Source organism: Pyxicephalus adspersus, chromosome 5 (genome assembly GCF_032062135.1).
Source record: "Pyxicephalus adspersus chromosome 5, UCB_Pads_2.0, whole genome shotgun sequence".
In the NCBI taxonomy this organism is placed as follows: domain Eukaryota; kingdom Metazoa; phylum Chordata; class Amphibia; order Anura; family Pyxicephalidae; genus Pyxicephalus; species Pyxicephalus adspersus.
In genome coordinates this window covers 126,064,638-126,084,376 of record NC_092862.1, presented here as the reverse complement: position 1 = coordinate 126,084,376, position 19,739 = coordinate 126,064,638, and the positions used below count along the sequence as shown (strand labels likewise).

Here is a 19,739-nt window from a genome sequence, read left to right as displayed (position 1 = left end):
AAAAAGGGATTTGCAATGCATCTTAATTGGAATCCAAGCAGAAGCTTTAAATCAGCAATTAGTTCTGCCTGATTTTTTTTGTCTTTATTAACTAATGTTTGATAAAATTTGTCTACAACTACAGTCGGAAATTCAACATTAAAATCAGCACCTAAATCTCATACACTGGATCTGGAGTGTACCTTGAGGGTTTTACAAATGCAGTTTTTGTGGTTTAGACTTCTGCACACTGTTTATCTTGGGCTCTTACATTCTTTCAATTTACTTCTGGAAATCTACTGATGTATATTTAGCCTGTGAAAAAACACTGACTATCTCTGTCCCATTAGCTTTATATAACACTTACCATTTCTCCTTTCTTGTCTAATGATATTGTGACATTCTGCATGTAGAAACTGCAAGTGGTCGGCGACCATTCTCTGTTGGCATTCATGAATCACTTTAGTATATGAACTGGGGTTTAAATACTTCCTACATCGAATCTCTTCATCTTTTAATCTACCTAAAATCTGCAAAACAGCAAGGACATTCATGAAGTAAAAACTATATAACAGATGCAGCAAAATAAAAACAAAACTCAACATACCCCTGTCATCAATGTGAAATCTAAATTCTGTGCATAAAGTACAGTAAAGCTCACCTTTTCCATATACTGTGAGCAGTTTGACTCTTGTAATAAATTTGAAGCTTCTTGCTTGTAATACTCCCCCGTTTCAGCCAGAAAAGGCCACTCAAAAATTTCTTGATAAAACTATAACAAGAATAATATGGAAGGAGAAGACAAAAAAATGTTTAATTATAATATCAGCCTGACATTTCATACAATTTATATAATACATATGCAATACCAGTCTGTATACCAGAGTTGAGTATTTAGTTGCCTGTTGCATTGTATCAACGTTAGGGAGTTCCTAAAGGATTGCCATCCTGACAATCCTTTTTCCTAGGCATAGACTGTGAACTCCTACACTCTCCAGTATGTTTTTTTAAGAGTGAATCATTGTTGAACAAGTGAATAAGTGGTGAGTGAAAGCAGTATGGAAGAAGAGGAAAAAACTTTTTATCTAATAATGCAGAACTTTACCTATTCTGTAGCAATCTTGCTGTACTGATTCTGCAGCATATATGTTATTCTGGCGACTTTGCTGCATTTACTATCTGCTTACCACAGAGATTAGTCTTGACTAGCATAGGTACAAAGAATGGAGTTGCTGTAGAGTAAGGAGGGATGGTTTGAGTATGAACTTATGCAAGAGAAAGTGGTTTTTACTTTACTAATGCAAAAGCCGACTTTATTTCAAGTATATAACACCTCCAAGTAGAAACACCTTCTTGTACATAAAGGATGGGTCAGAAATAGAACAAAAGACCAAAAATAGTGTAAATATACTAAGAATCTATTTACACATATGTGCAGTCACACATTCAGGTCACCTATTACTATGCACTGCAATTATTATTATACAGTATTTATATAGCGCTACATATTACCCACCGCTTTACAAAGTCCAAAGTCACTAGCTGTGTTTCAAAGAGGCTCCCAATCTAATATCCCAACCATAGTCATATGTCATTAATACAATGTAGGGTTGATTTGAGGGGGAAACTAACTAACCTAACTGCATGTTTTTGGAATGTTGGAGGAAAACGGAGAACCTGGAGGAAACCCACAAACTCCATGCAGATAGCGCACAGATTTGAACCTGGGGCCTAGCGCTGCAAAAGCCAGAGACCCACTGTGCTGGCTGCATTAGAGCAGACTATTCATTTAAATTGGATGGCCAACGTGTCACAGGCTAGTGTTGGGCTGTTGCATTGCAGCATTTAGCATATTGGCCTGTGCCATGCTAGAAAAGATGTGTTGGGTGCTATTCCAATTAATGGAACCTCCCACTAATGTGTGATATATGCAGTGTGTTAATGACCACGTTATCATAACACAAATATGTGAATAGGCCTCTCAATAAAAATTACAGTTCTTGGTCTGAACACTAATTAATACACAAAGCCCTCATGCTGCACAAGTTATAGGAAAACGGCCAGTTCATATAGAAATTGCATACCTTTAATGGAAATTTTTTCTTATACTGTTCAACATGAACAAAGGAGTTGATAACCCCGTGGATTACTTTTTGATTTGGGTTTTCCCCACATCGATCACTAGAAGGAAAAAAGAAAAGACAGAAAGCATCAACTGAATGTTAACTTTAATAAAAACATAAATACAACAGTCACAACTTTGTATAGCTTTAACTAAATCTGCCAACAGCTCATAGGAGGAAATCATGTTTGCCCATAGATATAACTGGCCACTGGAAGTAGTATTCAAATTCAAGTGTTGTAATCAGATTGTTTCTGCAAGCATGAAAAAATACCGGAGACCAATAACAATAAAAGAACAACGCAAAGTTTATCTTAAGTAAAAAATGTATTTAGTGTTGAATATAGTAGTGAGAGGTTAATGCAGATCTACAAATACTGACACTTTGCTTTAATATATGTTTATTATATTTATTGGCATTTTGACTTATTGCAGCTAGAAAGTTACTTGTAAATTATGCTGTATAGCAGAGTGCCAAGCAAAACTTAAAAAGTGTTTTAAAAAAAAAAAAAAATTAGAGGACTTAAAACAGAACTAAAGGACCTACAGTACCCTACACAGAGATACTGTGATATTATAATGGACATAGCATGGACATAGAACCTTGCTAGAAACTAAATTTCTAACAGCCTCAACTTCTACACAACTTTTTATCAATATGATTATCTGAAAACAAAAAAAAATTAAAAAAAACACACTGGGGAGAACACTAGCCATGTTTTCAATACTGTCATCTGGGTTTTTCTTTATGAATTAGAATATTTCTTCAAATTGAATAAAAAAAATCAACTTACCTTTTAATCTCTCTAAGCAGCATTCTAAGAAGTGTGCCCTGCAGTGGTTCAATCATCAACTTTCTCCATAGATCAAGCGCTAACTGCAAAACATGAGATAAAGCTTTCTAGTCAAAATAGTCCACTTTCAAAGAGGTGTCTTAACACCTCTTAACAGACAGAATTAAAAAAATAAATAAATAAAAACTTGACAATCTACAGCATTTTCCCAAAGCAGAGAAAAAAAATTAGGCAATTGCATTTCCCACTAAATATAGCTCAGGAGTAGGGACTGGTCTAGGTTAGCAAAGCTCAATGAGCTCCTTATTGCTGGCCAGGGGGTTAAAACAAGCTCCAAGCGATGAGCTAAAAGAGAGGCATCTTTCTCCTTTAAAAAACCTTTTGTAACAGAGTTGGAAACAAGACCAGTGGGTAGTATGGTCCTCTGAATTAATATTTTATTGCACCTTGCATTTTCCACCTGCAGGTGGCAGCAGAATACTACATGTATTCTAGCTACATCTCTCAACCAACAATAAAGCAAAATGTTTCTATATGGCTCCTTGTTGCTGCTGATTGACAAGAGTGCCCCTGCAGTGCCTCTGGTGGTTGTTTTTTTACAAGTTGTTAATAAAGGAAAGCCAGGTATGAATGTTACAGGTAGATTCCCCACAGTGTCAGGAAGAAAGGAGTCATTTCACACCTACATTCAATGAATAGAGGCAGAACTATAATCTAAATCCACTATAGAGACTTTTCTTACAAACAGACAAAAAGGAGCCCATTACTAAATAAAATGCTGTATGACACTCTATTGACTTCATTCAGGACTGAACACTGATAAAAAATGCCTCCTGTTGTTTTAAGAATGGATACAGCATAAGCATAAGCCATATCATGAATATTACTCACTTCTCCTATCTCCATCAACGGCTCATTCATATCCACACCTCCCTATCCATACTGCAGGTCAGCTTCTGTCAGCTTGTTCTTTTTAATGAACTGTGTGTTGAGGTACCTGTAGAAGTGAAGGAATCCCTATTAGCAATGAGAATTCGCTTCGTTGCAAACCCCAGAGCAGCAGCTGCTCGTTATTATCACAGATGGGCACAGTGCCGCTCAGAGGTCTCCAATGTTTTGTTGGGCCAAACACACAACATGTACAGGTTGAGACATGGAGATGATGAGCAATATGTCACAGATGTACACAAAGCTGCTACAATTTAAATATTTTCCTAAACTGCGGAGCTTTGAAAGCCAATGACTGTAAAATGTATCTTCTATACAGTACTAATAAAAAAAAATCTGAGCTGGATACTATGTAGCATCTTTATTCGAAATACACATATTTCATTTTAAATAAAATATATTCATATTGGTTTCTATGACCTGAAATGTACATAAATGCTTATGTCAGTTTAGGCTGATCAGCAGCCAGTTTTGTTCTATGTAACCCGGGACTTGTGTGCATAAATCAGTCAAGGAAACGAGTAAGCGAAGTGAAGACTTATAATTATTTTTTTAATACAGTATTTATATACTGTATTATAATATATCCGACATATAACGCAGCGCTGTACAAAGTCCATAGTCATGTCACTAATTGTCCCTCAAAAGAAGCTCACAATCCAATGTCCCTACCATAGTCATATGTCATTAACACAGTCTAAGGTCAATTTTGGGGGGAAGCCAATTAACCTAACTGCATGTTTTTGGAATGTGGGAGAAAACCGGAGTACCCAGGGGACCCACCCAAACCCACGCAAACACGGAGAGAACCATGCTGCAAAAATCAATATAACCAAGAATAATATTTATATTTTGGTGCACAAATAGAAAAAAGATCTTTGTGATTGCATGTGTACCTACTGTAATACCAGAATTTAAACTATCTTAAAATGTTTAATCAATGTTTTAAGCTAAAGACTCTAGCTGGCCACAAATAGTCATAAACCTCATGGATGTAGAAGTTTAGATGTCTGCTGTTCACCAACATTTACGTGGGAAAGGATATTAGCTGATAGGATACATGGCTGAAAAAACACATAGATTTGTTTTTAAAAGTCACAGATATTTTGTGTCTTTAGGAATAAAGTTTCTTTACGATGTGTGTGGGGAAGTGACCCAAAATGGAAGTAAATGACAGCCTATGTATTATTAAACGGTATTTAAAAAGCACCAACATATATTGCAGCGCTGTACATTAAATAGTAATAGATCATTGCTGAACTTCTAAAACAGTACCTATTTGAACACTTTGCAATCAAAAAATTAAATAGTAGCAACAGCAGCCTTGGCTGTTTCTCCACAAAAATGTTTCTTTTAAAAACTTGTACCCTGACAATTAGACCTAAATCTTCTGATGCATTTGGTGAATGGTGGCATGCATTCTATAGACAGTCTATCCTGACCATCACTTGTAGGTTTTGCGTTCTACTCAGAATGTATTGGTAAGGGCTGTTTGCAGAACCTGGCTGCAGTAGAATGTCACAGTTAATATAATCATGTAGCCATGGACTTCACCTAATATTTAAATAGATAAATGATGTGAACAGACTGGACCAGCCAAGAAGAAAGAAATTGGCAATGGTGTGTGTCTCAATGACATGAAGTAGCTCTTACACAAGGATGACAACTCCATTGCTACATGGCAAGCAGGGCTGTGAAAGTTGGGCTCATAACCAATATAGACGTCCAAGTTACAATGTGTCAGATTTGGCAGTCCATTCATTTGATGAATCCTTTGAAGTGCACACCAAGGCCATGCATGGTCACATGCTGTGCTGTAGTGCATTAGTAAGATGCTTGGGGGTTTCAATAACAATTAATGCTAACTCAGCGCACCAATGAGTGTTCTGTGTGTTGCCATGTTGTAATGGCAACTAGTACCCAGTGCCCAAACAATGTTTTATATATAGCTTAAAAAATGAGCATATGCTATGGAAGTTTAAAGGCTGAACATTAGCTGTACATTCACTTTAACTTTCTAAGTTAACATATACATAATGTACCAGGACTGATTTTAGATAGCACAAGAGAGCAGAAACCTATTTTTCTGTGCGGGTGTATTGGAGAGGTATAGTAGTCAAGGTGGAGGCAGCAGTGGTACAAACATTTACCTGTATAAACAGTCCATGTAGTCCGCTCCTCTACTGTATTCCTCCCAGAACTTGTGATATACTACCAGAACCTGTTCTGCTGAGTCCAACACTTTCTAAGAAACACAAATCGATAAACAGGTGTCGTCAGGAAAAACATTTATTTTATATGCATCTAAGAAAGTATAAAGTGAGTGCAATTTTCTCTTTATCTTACTAGACTTAGAAACATTCGGGGGACCCTAATGAAATTTTGTTTTAAGTGGAACACTAATCAAATTTGCAGGTTTTGGACACAGTAGGTCTGACTGGAGATAATAGACTATTATGGCAAAACATGAGTACTCCAGCAAATCTGGAACAGTTCTCCTAAAACGTCTTTACTGTTTGGCAAATGATTTTAATCCTGGACTAGATCTATTCCAGGTTGATGGGATCACCAGGTTCACCAATACCAGTCTATCTTCTGTAGTCTTGAAGCGCTTAAATCAGGCCCAGTGAATAAGGGAATATAGAACAATCTCCCATGGCCCAGAGTTAACAGCAAAAACATATTCAGGGGTAAGAAAATATGAGTTGCTATGTAATTTACTATTACAATCTAGTATTAGCTGAATAGTTTATAGAGCTGATTGGCTTACTTTAGGCTGTTCAAAGGCCAGGGAACTTAAAATTTGGCACCGAGAACTGAGGAAGTAGTAAGAGCACCACACCAATGAATTTTAAAAATCAGAGCAACATGGAAAAAAATATCCTAAGTATTTCAAGGGCACCAATACTTCCCATTCACCAGGGTTCAAAATTGCATGGAAGTTTTTGGACTTTAGGGGTTAGTGATGGCAATCGAGACCCTGAATAATAGTTTATTGACTAGTGATCAATTCAAACATTAATTTTAGAACATTTATGCCCATAATACAACATGACCCCTTTATGCTCCATTGATTCTACTTCTATTCAGTTAATGAAAATAGGGCAAGATTAGATTGTGTGTCACTAAACTCCTGACCTGAGAAGCTGCAGAAGTGCAGAATTCTTTCCTTTAAGTACTATGGGTAATAACACAGCCTTCTTTGTTACAAGCATATCTGCTATTGCTATGCAAGCTGAAGAAAAGGTAGCTAATTCTTTGGAGTGAAGGATCATCACATGCTTTTCAGACAAGTTCTCCGGTTTTGTGCCCAATTAAGCTGTGGTGTGTTTATAAATAACATTAACTCTACAGATTTGAAGTTCTCATGTTCAAAATGTAGAGGATAGAGGGTATCCTCTACATAATGTAAAGGTAATCTGGGACTGACATCAGATATTTCGTTTGAACTTTATTGAAGAATCTGAGCTTTAGTAATCCCTCTGTTCTCATATGCAAGGTCTTACCGCGTGCAACTGTAAAACATGATTTTCCAGAAAGGTTTTTGTTTCTGAATACAGTCTCTCCCCAAGTGGTTCTGGATAGGCAACACACAGCGCATAAATGTCACTGAATACAGATGTTAAAGATGCAACTTAAACAAGAACAGAACATCAAAACAAAAGCTGGAGGACCATAACAGATATCTGATATTTCATTTACAAGTGTTGCTGCTTTTAAGGCCATATATGTTTGACTGCCCACCATATGAAAAAGTAATTTATTTGTTTGCAACTTTCCCCACTCCACTATAAAACAACTCTGAACTGCAACATACAAAATTAGGGAAGCAGTGTTTTAGCCATAAGGTTCATTCTCCCATTACCATTCTTCCTAACTGCTGGGGGCAAAAACATCTGCATAAAAAATGGATTTTTTTAAAAGTCAATGGTTACACAGGCTTAACACCTGAGCTCGCCAAGACACAAAATGACAAAGGTGTCTCTGAAGCATGAAGTGGAACTCAACAACTAAATACAAAGTTGAATGACATATATGGAATCTAGAATTGTATACAAACTCTGTGATTTAAACACTTTTTACACACTGCATAGATGTCCACAAAAAAAGTATTTTTTTCCAGATATAGCAGTTTAGCTTCCTATGTAATTTCACTGCATACAGCCTCCTCTTCAGACAGTGATTGGAATCAACGCCTATATCCAGCAAATATGGATGTGACCTAAGCAGTAATGGCAAGTCCTCACGTAGCTGAGTGATTATTCATGATAGCTAAAGTGTGGATCACAAACATTCAAATCCTTTGGTAGGTAATAGAACAGGGAGACAAACAAGAATAATAAAACAAACGTCTTCCCTATTTCTCTTTCATAATACTATATTAGTTAGTAGTTTGCAAAGACTAGAGAAACCTACATATGATCTCTTAAAAAAATTAAAATGCAAATTATTGTCCATCTGAAATCTTAACAAATCTCCCCCTTGTTGTAATAAAGATGAAAACTTCCTGGTAATACTTCACTGTGCTGCAGTCAACACTTCTTTTGGATCCCAGGATGGTAATTTACCTAAATAAATATCTGCACATGTGATCTTAGCTATAAAGGGTCTGGGTGCAGGACTGTGACTGAATTCTGATCCATTTCCACGAAAAACATGTGACCAAATGCCTAGGCAAATGGGCCTGTGTTTGGTTACCTTAAAGTGGACATAAACAAATTTTTTACATAGTGTTACATTGTTTACATAGTGGTTTTTTTTTCACTTTAAGAGCCCATAAGGAGTTATCAAACCAAAATACAATATCTGCCTGCATGTTGCCATTTAACTACCGGTAGATGCTATATTAGTCATCTTCAAAGACTTCCAAAAAGGTCACCAGCAAATTTAGTTAGGTAAACAAGTCTGAAAATGAACCCAGTATTCCTCCCACCACTTCTTCTATTTCTCTCCTGAATACAAAATTTCTCAACAAAAAGAAACCTGTTTTATTGTAACTGATAACACCATATACTTATTACTTTTTTGTTCCAGTGGTTGAATATGCCTGGATAAAAAAAGAATAACTCAATATAGTTTACTACCACTTAGTATCTTGAAAAGGATACGAGAATCGGTCATTCCAAGTTGCTCTTTCGACGTAATCCAGCTTGACAACAGCATTGATTGTCGTTAAAAGTTTGTTCCATGTTTCATCAAAATCCACGACACGTGGCTTTAATGACATGGTGGGGTTTCAATGTTAAAACCTATGTAAAAAAAAAAAAAAAAAAAAAAAAAAAGAATAAGAATTAAAAAAACACATGAATTACAAAGTCCCGTGAACTGAAAGTGAAAGCCAAAGCAAAGTACCAACGAATAACATTTTGTGTTAAAACAGTACTGGGAAAAAAAAAATAAAAAAAAAACAACAGTGTCCCTGTGTGTCCGAGTTACAAAGTATATAGGACAAGCCATCTATATATGAATCATCAGTTCATTTCAGGCTGGAAAGGTTTTTGTTACATATGACCTAAAGAATACTTTTGTCATTTTTAGAGTCCTCCGTAATTTCCTTCAATTATCAGTACCTTTGTTTCAGGAGTGCAGGGTGAAAATCAATTGCTTTATGTTAACAAACTGGCAATATTCTGTAGATACAGAAATACTGTATAATAAAAATAAACAAACATGCTAATTGTGCAGCCAACTTCAAAAGCAAACTCCCCTTGTTTATCTTGTAATTGCTAGCTCTGCCAAATTATTCATGGTACTCTCAGGTCAGAGATACATCATAAATTACACTCAGTATCAGAAAAAAATAAATGTCACAAAAGTAAAATCTTTTATCAGAAAACACAAATTGGTTTAACTTTGAAAGGAGGGGAACAAAATAACAAAACCAGTACAGCTTAAAAAATAAAACACACCCCATTATCAGTCAGTTAGGAATTAGGCTGACTCATTTATTATGGAGGATAATTCTATTTACAAACTTCTGTCAGTCCTCCTACACAATGTGCGAACAGATCTGTGATACAGTTGGGACAGGTCATGTTTGTCAGCCATACCTTGGCATAATTGCTACTCTGGAATCTTCATAATAATGAACATCATCAAAAAGAAAAGAAAACATTAAGCCTGGAATACATGAAGTGCATCCATTATGCCTAATGCTTAATACAGGTGTGGGATTAGCCAATACTTCATTGTACTGCTATTCTGCAAAAAAGACAGACAAAACAAAAGCTAAGTTTCGTTGTACTGGTCCTGCTGACCTCTTTTGGGTACCAAAATACCAAAAGATTCCTTGCAACATGAAAAACAGTTAGTAAGTCAATTAGCAGCTTTTTTGGCAATTGCACACAACAAAAGTTTAGCATCTTTGTCCACCAATATTCTATTTGCTGATAAAAGCTACACATATTAGACCAAGAAAAGATTCAGTTGCATCTTGAAAGACAATTTTTCCCTTTCCATTGTGATAAAGTTATTTTTAATTACACCTTACTACTCAAAATTTTGGGCAGGGATTTTATACTGTTACTGTATCTGCAGGAACGTGGATGGGTTCCACAGTTGGTTATTACAAATGATTATAAAAATGATGTTTCACTTTGCTCTTATATACTCGTTTTACCATATTTGTAAGGTGTTTTCCTGCATCTTATTGTTTATTTTCTGTCCTTTGTTTGTTTTTCTATCTTCTCTAGAGCATTTCCTTCAAACTTTATTAAAAATCATTAAAGTATAAAAGTTTGGCAAGGATTGCACAGGTTATCTTCAGGCTTCCTGAGCACAAATGTTTGAAGAGCTTCAGGAACACCTTAAGGCTACGTACACACGTCAGATGATTCTCATCCGATAATCACCTCAGGCCTGATATTGGACGAGAATCTGGCGTGTGTACAGAGCAGCTCATTTGTTGCTCATGTATCCGTCCTGGCGGATCTTCGAATTATCGTAATGGAAGTGAAGGGAGAGAGTGCAGCTCCGTACTTCTCCCTCTCCATAAAGCAGAACAGGGCTGTATATAGAGCACTAGTTCATGCATCATGCAGTCTTTTGTCGTTTGAAAGGATTGTGAAAGATCTTTCCAACGACAATTATTGCATGTGTGTAGGCATCCTAAGGTTTAGGGGGATCCAATATGCAAGTAGAGAGCTCAGTTCCTTATGTTGTAATAGTCGTCTATAGCTTTCTATAGGGCATTCCATTTGCACAGCCTTCCTACCAGCAGTGAGTCTCAGAAAGCTGACCTGGGGCAATCACAACTTCTAACAATGTAACTTTAAGCAATGCTTTTAGTAGCTACCAGGTATCAGACTATTTAGGCAGTTTATAAAATAGCTACAGTTTAGGCAAGCTAAAAGAATTCAGGTTCAGTTTAAGGGCTGACAAGGTTCCCTTTGATGTTCCCATGAACAGGACGTGTTCTATTACTGGCCATCACCCAGAGTTTATCAGACACTACAAGTAAAAATAGAAACTCTATTGCTGGACAGTCAATCCATGCATGTAAGAAGTGGGAGTTGTGAATTAAAAACTGAACGCACCAGAGTTCCTTTCACATACTTTTGTTTCATTTGATGTCATTGCAAATATTACCAACATTTTACTATGTTTGCATAATGCATGTGGAAAAGAAAATATGATACATATATTTCCAAATTCTAATGTGTGAAACACTAATAAGCAAAACAAAAATACATAAAGATAGGAATATTGACAAAACCATTATATAGGTAGAGAAAGGAAGTAATATCACATTAGTTTTTTGTGATGTATTCTTTCAATGGGTAAGCTGCTAACTCCCCCGGGTCAAACGAGCTATAATCAGAATTAAGACACCGAGTCTTATTTCTCCAAGGCTGGGGGGATACACGTTCATCAGAGAAGCTAGGAGATACAGCAAACTTGGAATAGATTTCTTCAAAGACATTTGCTTTTTGCTAACAAATGTTTTAAATCCTGGACCAGACCTATTTCAGGTTTGGTGGATCACCCAGCTTCACTGATGAAAGGGTATCCTCTCCAGCCATGGAGAGCTTTATTAAATCAGGCCCAATGTTGGGATGTATGATCTCTTGCCCATGAGTGCCCATCTGCATAACTTCAGTGCCAACATTACTCAACAGGGTCACCAGCGCTGAACACGAAGACTTTCTTCTCTCAGGTAAGTAACCCATCGAGGTTTCCATTTACAAGAAAATTGCTTGTAATGCAGTAATTCCAACATTCATGCAATGTGCATGTTCTGAGGGTATGAGGACTGACGCATACATGTTTTTAGGGAAAGTAGGGCTCTGGCTCTACAATGCCCGCCTAAGTTACGCACATTGTTTGTCATGTGGCTATTTGCAACATTTGCTTTTTTCTCTCTGCAGGATGTGCAAAAGCAAATGTCTTTGGTCATCTCTAAGATTCTGTACATTTCCTGTTGGATTACTGGGGCAAGAAGTACAAGACACAACTGAGACACAGTAACAGAATTTAAAAAAAAACAAAAAAAAAAACATTTGACATTTGCTTTTCAGAGACACAGAAATGTGTTAAGCGCAGGACAGGTAGATAAAGAAGTTAAAAATTAGTCAAGTTCTTTATATTTAAGTACAAGTAAAGTTTTTGTTTTATTTTCCTGCAAACTTTACAAAAAGGTTACACAAACCAGCATTAGATATTACCAGTGCCTATTTCATGCAAGGTTTGTTTGAAGTTTTCATGTCTACAAATACATCTGCAAGGCATAACAATATTCACAATAAACTGTGAGAGTTTAATAATAAACAGGTTTTGTTACTTATTAGAGAATACTTAAAAATAAATTATTTTAAAGTGTGTTTAGTCAACCTAAGAGGTCAGCACAATTAGGGAAGGCATAAAACATTATTAAACCAAAAACAGGAACAATTTTACATTTCACCTAGATAAACATATTCCACTACACCTCAAAAAACAAACCAAATGTACTTTAATGGGGTTTCTTTTATATGGACATTCTATATCCATATTAGAGTAGAATGAAAGTTCCACCTTAAAAATCTGCAACCAGACAGGGTTTATCGCAGAAAGGGTCAGGAAATGCGCCTTATGCAGTAAAACATACATACCTACCTGACTGCACTTTTCATCTGTCAAAATTGCAGAGATGCGCATGTGTGCACGCATTTCAGCTTGCCCTGCAGGGAATATTCCTGCTGGGAATAAGTAAACTCCCGTGTGCCTGTGCAGAAGTTACATCAACCTGGACTGGCCAATCAAGATGGCAAATGATCGAAACAAGAAAAAGAAAAAACTAACAAATGGTGGCAACCACAACAAAAAGGGGACAGGTGAGTGTAAACTGGGTTTTGTTCTGCTTTAAGTCATATGTAGCAACATCAACCAAAACCTTTCCAGTCTGAAATTAATTGCACTTGCCAGATGGTTTGTGAGAGTGGCAGTGAGGACATTAACTCTGAATGAGCTCCAAGACAAATCTTACATTTAGTATTTATGCATGTGCAGCCCAGTGATTTTAGAATTTTCATTTCCATGTAGCAATCAGACAGATCAGAATGCTTTTTGAAAGAGGGACATCACCCGTCCCTTTATGCAATAAAACCCAGCCTGACTGCAAATTTTTACTTTAAGTTCATTTTAAAGAGCTTGTGACTACACCCTGAATGGAATCCACACACACAAGGCAACCTGATCACTCTACAAATAATGTTTGGATCAATTGTGTATAAAATGAAAGAATCAAACCGGTATGATGGCTAGAAATGCTGCCAGACCTCCCAAGCTCTGCCAAGTACAGACACACAAAGATTATGCTTCACAGGGCAGAATGCATTCTGCAATATGTATGTGTATACAAGTATGCCCATATATATAAATCGGCCAAAACATTAAAACTACAGTCAGGTTATGTAAATAACATTGAGAATCTTTAGCCAGAAATTGAACAGTCATTTCACTGACAGCACTGAGGGAAACTGGTGTGATGGCTGGGGAGTGTGGATTATTTTCCTGGGGAAAAGATGGCAGCAGGATGACCACAAGGAAGACGGCAAGCTGGCACAGGCAGTGTGACTTAAATATCTGCTGATAACTTCTTGGTCCTAGATGTTAAAAGACACCTTTAGAGGCATGGTAGAGTCCATTCCTAGATGGGCGACAACTGTCCTAACAGCACAAAGGAGACAATATTAAGCAGGCTATTTTAATGTTTTACATGATCAATGTGTGGAGAGTTTTACCAACTGTGTATGGCTATAGGAAGCAGTTGTACCTTTGATACATTGTCATAGTCTACAAACAAAAGCTACGTACACACTTCCAATTATTATCGTTGGAAAACGAACGACGAACGTTCATGCACGATATATACGACCGATCGTATAGCACCGATCCTGCACATAGAGTTAACGACACGATCGTTCGTAGATATTGTACACACAATAGGCAACTTACACACAGCTCTTACTGAATGCACACCGATATAATGCTTACTATTCCATTTTCCTACTTATATGACATTACTTAAAGCATACCTAAACTAAGAAATTATACTTTACATAAAAAGGTAGACAACCATTTTATATTTTTTTTTTTTTTTTTTTTTTTAGGTGCAACACCATTTTTTTTTATAGGCTCCTGGGTGCTCCCCTTCTGCGCATGCCCGAGCATCTCTCTGGCATGCCCAAATCCATCAGGGAGCATAATAAAATAGTTACCATGATACATTTGAAGACAACTTGTTGCTAGTGACATTGGTAAAAGGGACTAGTAACACACACAGCATAAGTTGTGATGTTGTTGTGTGTTACACAACAAAGGAGTTTGGGAAACTGTTCCAATGATGCTTATAGAAACACACTGTACCCTCCCATGATGTAACAGTACAGCAGCAACAACTAACCCAACAAGTATTCAAGAGTTACAACTTTACTAGCGGCATCCTTGTCCCAGACTAGCAAGTCAGCAGGAGATAAACTTAGAGACAGCCAGGCAAGCAATGTCAGCAAGTGTAATATTCCTATCAGTGGTTTCCTTTGATCAAACAAGATATTAATGTCTGTTCTGGAGTCTAGGGACACCTTTTCCAGGACAGCCAGTGTTCTCCCCGGCTCCTTTTAGCTGGACGCAGCACTTTTCCGTACCCACCCAAATGATTTTGGGTGGTTTACTGATAAGTTGGGCCATAATACAAGGGGCGGCCACCTGCCTACCATCCAACAACACAGGGCCTTTTGCTGTTCATATTTATTATATATACACTTTATCTTGTAAAAAAAATAAAAAAATAAAAAAAAAAGACATATGTTCTTCTTCTAAATGACAAGTAATGACAACGTTGTTGCTGAATTAACAGGTCTGGCGCTGAGTGTGAAAACAGATCTGATTATTCTGAATGTTTCTTTTACAATCACAACTGTGACAAAACTGCACTGTAAGGGAAATGAGATTTTAGAATCATTTACAGTTAGGCCCTAACATATTTTGTTCAACTTAGTGAATTAAAGCTGAAAGTCTGCAGTTCAACTGCATCTGAGTTGTTTCATTTAAAATTAATTGTGGTAATGTACAGATCCAAAATTAGAAAAAAGTTGTCGCCGTACAAATATTTATGGACCTAACTGTACATGCTATGTAGCCTGGTTTACAGCAAAGCTACATAATATCCTTTTCTATAAAAAAAACTAAAAAAAGAAATTAGAATCATAGGATGGCTGCTATGGTGAAGTTATCCCACTTTCTACAAAGTACTGTATAGATTGCATTGGCACACAAGAAAAACTATGGTGGACATCATTCTCACTACTGTGAGAGAACCCTCCGGACTAAACCCATCTGAGGTTTTCCCAAAGTGATGTGCTACTGCTAAAATACTATATGTAATTTACTGAATAATAATATATCTTTCATTGTACCGCCATTACACTATTCTGAACAATACCCTTTAGACACATTTCAATATACTTTTACATGAATCATAAAAACTGCTCCATTCAAATGACGGAACACTGTAGGTCAGCTCCCCAAAAGTGCAGGGGTGTTATGGTGTTATCATTTGAAAATTAACAATAAATAAAGGATTGGCAAAGGGAGAATGCAACAAAATTGCAAGAAAATAGTTCAAGCATAATGGCCTTTCAGCAATTATGAAGAATGCTGAAAGTGGGTCAATGCTGTGATCTGAGTACCGAGATATGAACAGAAAGTGTGCACACCTAAATTGTACCGGAATGGACTGATGCCACTTCACTTCTCTTTATGAAAATGTTAAGTGCCTGGCTGTTCAACGTCACTGCTCTGGAATATGCATGCTGCAAAGGAGTGTTCAAATGACAAGTGTACATTTAGTAAATACAAATACCCCCCTCTTCCGAAGGGAACTCTCCATATCGCCAAAAGGCAAGAAGCCACCGCTGCAGAAATCTCCCAGCCAGGCTCCTCAATCACTGAAGAATCTTCATTCCTCTGTAGATACTATTGGGATGTATATTATTAAATTGAGATTTAAGAGCCCCTCTAGGAAGGTTCAGCAGCAGAACGATGGATGGATAGATGGATGGCTCCCCAAAAAACGTGGTGATCTACGCAAAGTGAACAAAGTATAACTGGGTAGCACAGCAAGGATCTCAAAGGAGGAGAAACACATGGGCATAATATTTAGGGATGGGGGCATATAAATCATAAGGCTATGATCACACTGGCAGTGGGGTTGTAGTGCAGTTACCACTTCCTCATGGCAGTGAACCACTGCAAAGTAGCCAAATAGAGAATGAATGAGGGCGACAGTGCATGGAACAGAACTGCTCACTGTCAAATCTGCAAACACTAGTTCTTCAAGGACCAGCGACATGGTGCAAGTGACTGAGCAGCTGGAAAGGTGCCAGCAGTTGGGTGCCAGGCTGAAGCTTTTGATCAAGCTGCAGGTCGGAACTTACCCAAAGTCTCATAAGAGCCAATAAGGTTGGCTATCTTAATGGGGCACCTTCGGAGAAAACCTTCAAAGCTATGACAGAAACCTCTGGCGTTTTGAAGCCACATCACCAGATGTTTGTACACGGATTTTCCAAAGAAACGTTATGCCCTACGTGTCTGAATGGGAGATCGGTGGGTGATGGTAAACCACCCTATACTACCCCTATTTCATATGAACAGCAGCAGGCAAAGGGCTGCAAGAAATGTATCAACCACAAAACAAAAATTAGAAAGAATATTGCGCATGTTTACCAAAAACGTGGCAATTTATTCATAAAGGAATAGCTGGAACAAATAGCTGTCACGGTCTAATCTACACGAGAATCAAGCAGAGGAAATATTTGTACATAGGAGAACGATTGCTTCTATTAACTTTCAGCACTTAGGGAGCAATCAGTTTTCTCTTTATCAATCAGCGATTTATTGTCATCAATATTACTAATGAAAATAAGGAGAATATACTTGCTCATGCAGCTCTAACCCATGAAGAATACGCGGTTCAGAGGAAGATAGTCGACTCACAGATCATCTAATTCAATTAGAACTTACGTAATTAAATAAATAATGGAAAGCAGATCAGTATTCAGAAACATTTCTAAAAGCAAGAACAGTTCCTAGAAACTCCAGGTCTGTCCAGGAGTATGCTGTCTTGTATGAACGACCCATCTGTTTGCCAGTTCATGATGACAAAATGCATTAGGGCACATTCACATCATACTGGAATGCAATGATTTTAACAGGAGTTGCATTAATGCAGTCCATACATGTGAATGCGTGCACAACCAGCATGAAAAGTGCATGTGTATCAACAGTCCTTTGCCCATGATGATGAATATATTGGAGACCTGTGTGTCTAATGCACTACTACAGACCAAAACCAACCTGATGCATTCTTGCTAGCACATGGTACTGTAATGAAATGCTGTGGTCACTGCGCATGTTCGGGTGTGCGCGGTGTTCCCTTCACAAGGTACGGCAGTGCAGCTCATGTGTGTTACCACAATGCCACAGTGCGAATGGGCTCCTAACTTTTAGTTTTATTCTGAGCAAAGCATTTATTTAATTATTATAGAAGGTTAAGAGATTATATCATTGAACATGACAGCTACCAAAGACTTGTTTATAAAATGATAAAGGCTGCGCCATCCTCATCCTTTCTTTACATAGTGAGACACTGATATAGAATATGTATACAAGTATGGAAATAGCAGCATCTACCGCTCAATGCTGCAACATGCAACTCCAATCATCTGCCCAACCAACATCAAAAGCTCATGTGTATCAACAGTCCTTTGCCCATGCGTATCAATATATTGGAGACCTGTGTGCCCTGCACTGTAAATGAGGCATCGGTTTGGTGCCTATGTATAGGAGACCTGTGGATATCCGTATTGTATATGACAGCTCAGGTATGTGCCCATATATACCAATGTATCAGAGGCCTGTGTGCCTTGAGTGGTTAATGGGAGTTCAGCTTGGTGCTCATGTTTAGTGGATTTATGTGCCCTATACTGAATAAAAGAGGTCAGTTCTGTACACATGTGTACTATTGTAAGGGGAACCTTTATGCAATACATTATTTATGGGAGATCAGTTCTGTGCCCATGCAGTGTTCTCCCCAGCCCCTTTAAGGCAGGCGCACCACCTGGCACTTTTCAGAGATCACCCAGCTGTTTTTGGATGGTTACTGATTAGAGGGGCTGCCACCTGTCTACAATTTATTCCCACTCGGCTCGGAAAATTTCTGGGGTGAGCACTGCCATGTATACCAATGAAATGGAGACCTGAGTGTGCTGCACTGTATAAGAGAGCTCAGTTCCATGCCCATGTGTACCAATGTAAAAGAATCCTGTTTGTATTTATGGGAGCTTAATTCTGTGCCCAAGTATAAAAATCCTGTGTGCCATGCACTATATGACAGCTCAATTCTGTGCCCATGAGTATCAATGTATAGGAGACCTATGTGCCCCACACTGAATACAAGAGCTCAGTTCTGTGGCCATGTGTACCAAAGTATTGGCAATCTATGTGCCCTGCAATGTATGCAAGAGCTCAGTTCTGTGCCAATGTGTACCAACCTATAGGAATCACACAATTTACATGACAGCACAATTCTTTTCCCATGTTTATCAATATATAGAAGACATGTGTGCCATGAACTGCATAGGTCAGCACAATTCTGTGCCCATGTATATCAATATATAGAAGGCACGTGTGCCATGTATTGCATTGGTCAGCTCAGATCTGCACACCAGTTCTGTGTACCTTGAGTCCTATATTCCCTGCGCTGTGTATGGGAGCCTAGTCCTGTGCCCATGTGCACTGGTGGGGAAGCCCAGTCCCGTACCCGTGTGCCTGGTGAGGGAGCCCAGTCCCGTACCCGTGTGCACTGGTGAGGGAGCCCAGTCCCGTACCCGTGTGCACTGGTGGGGGAGCCCAGTCCCGTACCCATGTGCAATGGTATGGGAGACCAGTCCTGTGCCCGTGTGCAATGGTATGGGAGACCAGTCCTGTGCCCATGTACACCAGTATAGGAGACCAGTCCTGTGCCCATATACACTGGTATGGAAGCCTAGACCTGTGCCCATATACACTGTAATAGAAGTCCAGTCCTGTGCCCATGTACACACATATGGAAGCCCAGTCCTGTGCCCATGTACACTGTAATGGAAGTCCAGCCCTGTGCCCATGTACACTGTAATGGAAGTCCAGCCCTGTGCCCATGTACACTGGTATGGAAGCCGATTCCTGTGCCCATATACACTGTAATGGAAGTCCAGTCCTTTGACATGTACACTGGTACGGAAGCCCAGTCCTGTACCCATGTACACTGCTATAGGAGCCCAGTCTTGTGCCCATGTACACTGGTTCAGAAGCCTATTCGCGTACCCATGTACACTGCTATGGGAGCCCAGTCCTGTACCCATGTACACTGCTATGGGAGC

The 19,739-nt window shown here is 38.3% G+C and overlaps 1 protein-coding gene across 1 annotated transcript in view; it reads right to left on the bottom strand.

Moving 5' to 3' along the window:
- The window catches only part of CUL2 (cullin 2), a 39,394-nt gene that overhangs the window by 18,695 nt on the left and 960 nt on the right, over positions 1-19,739 (bottom strand). The window contains 8 exon segments of the mRNA XM_072413399.1: positions 347-509; positions 641-751; positions 2,064-2,160; positions 2,896-2,978; positions 3,787-3,892; positions 5,994-6,088; positions 7,350-7,452; positions 8,952-9,092. Coding sequence (XP_072269500.1) covers positions 347-509; positions 641-751; positions 2,064-2,160; positions 2,896-2,978; positions 3,787-3,892; positions 5,994-6,088; positions 7,350-7,452; positions 8,952-9,070 — 877 coding nt within the window. The 5' untranslated portion in view covers positions 9,071-9,092.